This window comes from Nanorana parkeri, unplaced genomic scaffold, assembly GCF_000935625.1.
Source record: "Nanorana parkeri isolate BGI_ZX_2015 unplaced genomic scaffold, ASM93562v1 scaffold1183, whole genome shotgun sequence".
NCBI lineage: Eukaryota > Metazoa > Chordata > Amphibia > Anura > Dicroglossidae > Nanorana > Nanorana parkeri.
In genome coordinates, this window is record NW_017307451.1 from 446,880 (window position 1) to 448,686 (window position 1,807).

General features: G+C 39.8%; 1 protein-coding gene across 1 annotated transcript in view; it reads right to left on the minus strand.

Annotated features, from left to right (window-relative positions):
- ARMC6 (armadillo repeat containing 6) overlaps positions 1-1,292 on the minus strand; it is a 21,385-nt gene extending 20,093 nt beyond the window's left edge. Inside the window, exon 1 of the mRNA XM_018568411.1 lies at positions 1,172-1,292. Within this exon, the coding sequence (XP_018423913.1) occupies positions 1,172-1,292 (121 nt within the window). The remainder of the gene's footprint in view (positions 1-1,171) is intronic.
- Between the last annotated feature and the right edge of the window lie 515 nt (positions 1,293-1,807).

Below are 1,807 nucleotides of genomic sequence, written 5' to 3' on the forward strand. Positions count from 1 at the left end.
GGGGGGGGTTTAAGAGTTTGGCATCAATTATTGTTATGTTCTGAGGTGCTAAAAACAGACCAACCTGGCATAAGGTAGCTATGGCTGTTACAACCCCATTGTACAATTTACTGGACTTTGCCAGCTATGCATTGTGAAAGCCTATCTGACTAAACATATATTTATAAACTGAATGGGTTGTCCAGGCAGTGTATATGGTTGTCTGTAAATCTAAAGATCTTAAAGTGGACCACACATGTTAAAAGATGCTTGTACAATCTACTAACTTAGGATGACATACATTTAAATTGGAAGATATTTTATTTAAGAAAATTAACTGAAAGAAGATTGCAAGTTGAAGGCCACCTTTAAAATGTATTTAGCAACAACAAAAACGTGCCCATTCCTATTTTCATTTAACCTCTACCAAATGTTAGCAATGACAGTTTTAAAGAGGGTGAATTGCTTCACAATGCGTGCAGCTACAGAGGTTGATGGGGACTTGATTAGGGCCCATTTACAAAGTTGCGTTTTAATGCATGCATTGTACAGTGCTAAACTAAATGTGCCCAAGTTGCCCCTAATCAAAATACTTTGTTTCCATTTCTGCAATGCAGAATCAATAACTGTTAACTCTATCCACTCTAAAGCCTAACTTCGAACGAAATTGCATTGTAAAAGGCATGCCAACACACAAAGGAAACAAACACTGATACATGACAACGCACCTCTGTGCACACAGATCTAAATAGGCCCTAAAAGCTACTGCTTGTTAAGAATATGTAAAAACTTCAAAGTCCATAGCCTGGCCGCAAGTTTGTAAGTACACAAAGGAATTAGTTACATAGTATTTGAGGTTGAATAAAGGGTGTGTGTGTGTGTGTGTGTGTGTGTGTTTAAGAGTACCTGTACCCCTGTATATTACGGTCTCTCAGGAAATCGTCCAAAAGCTTCTTGCATGATTCCACACTTTTTGCTGCAATCACTGCTTGTGGCAACGAGTTCCAGACCCTAACCGCTCGAACTGAGAAGAACCCCCTTCGCCCCTTGTGTTTGAATTTTTTTTTTCTACCAGTTTTAGGTGGTGGCCTCTAGTCTTTGTTACGGAATTAATCTTGTACAAGGAGTAAATCATGAAAACACGCTTTACATTTCAGACCAAATCTTAATTTAGATTTCAGCTGTCTGGTACCTTGGGATTCAAACTGTTGAATAGCTTCAGTCAAAGCTTCTTCTGGTTCCATGTCAAATTCTACCATATTTTCTTGTACTACAGCATCAAAGGTCTCCTGTGTTATCCATTTGCATGCCATTTTCAAATGTCCACTGTGTTGGTCTTATCTGGAAAAAAGAAGTTAGAATAGTACAGTGTAAGAGAGCACAGATGCTAAAATATTTATTTAGCTAGGTGTAGCAAATATTTTTACATTGAGCTTCAGCCTTAGAGTCAGCCATGTGGTAACATGGAAATGTGACCCACCAACATACGCACAAGCAGAACCTAGACCCTGTTATTTACCAACTACAGGGATGGCAAAGGCCCACAGGCACCATAAAATCAATGATACAAAACACAAAAATTCCCCAGCCCCAACCTGCCAGCCATCCTGCAACCAAACAAGTAGCCCTGTCAACAGTATGCGTTAAAATCAGAGGTTTTAGTTGCACAAACTTTTGGCCAAAAATATGTAGAAGCCACACTGCCGCGCCAAGGCACCTCTGCAAAGTGTGGTCCTAACTCTATGTATCTGAGTCTCCAAGTGTGAGCATATTAATGAAGTCGATAGATTGCATGCAGGTGTACCTGGAGGTAGCCTACTCCTCCTAA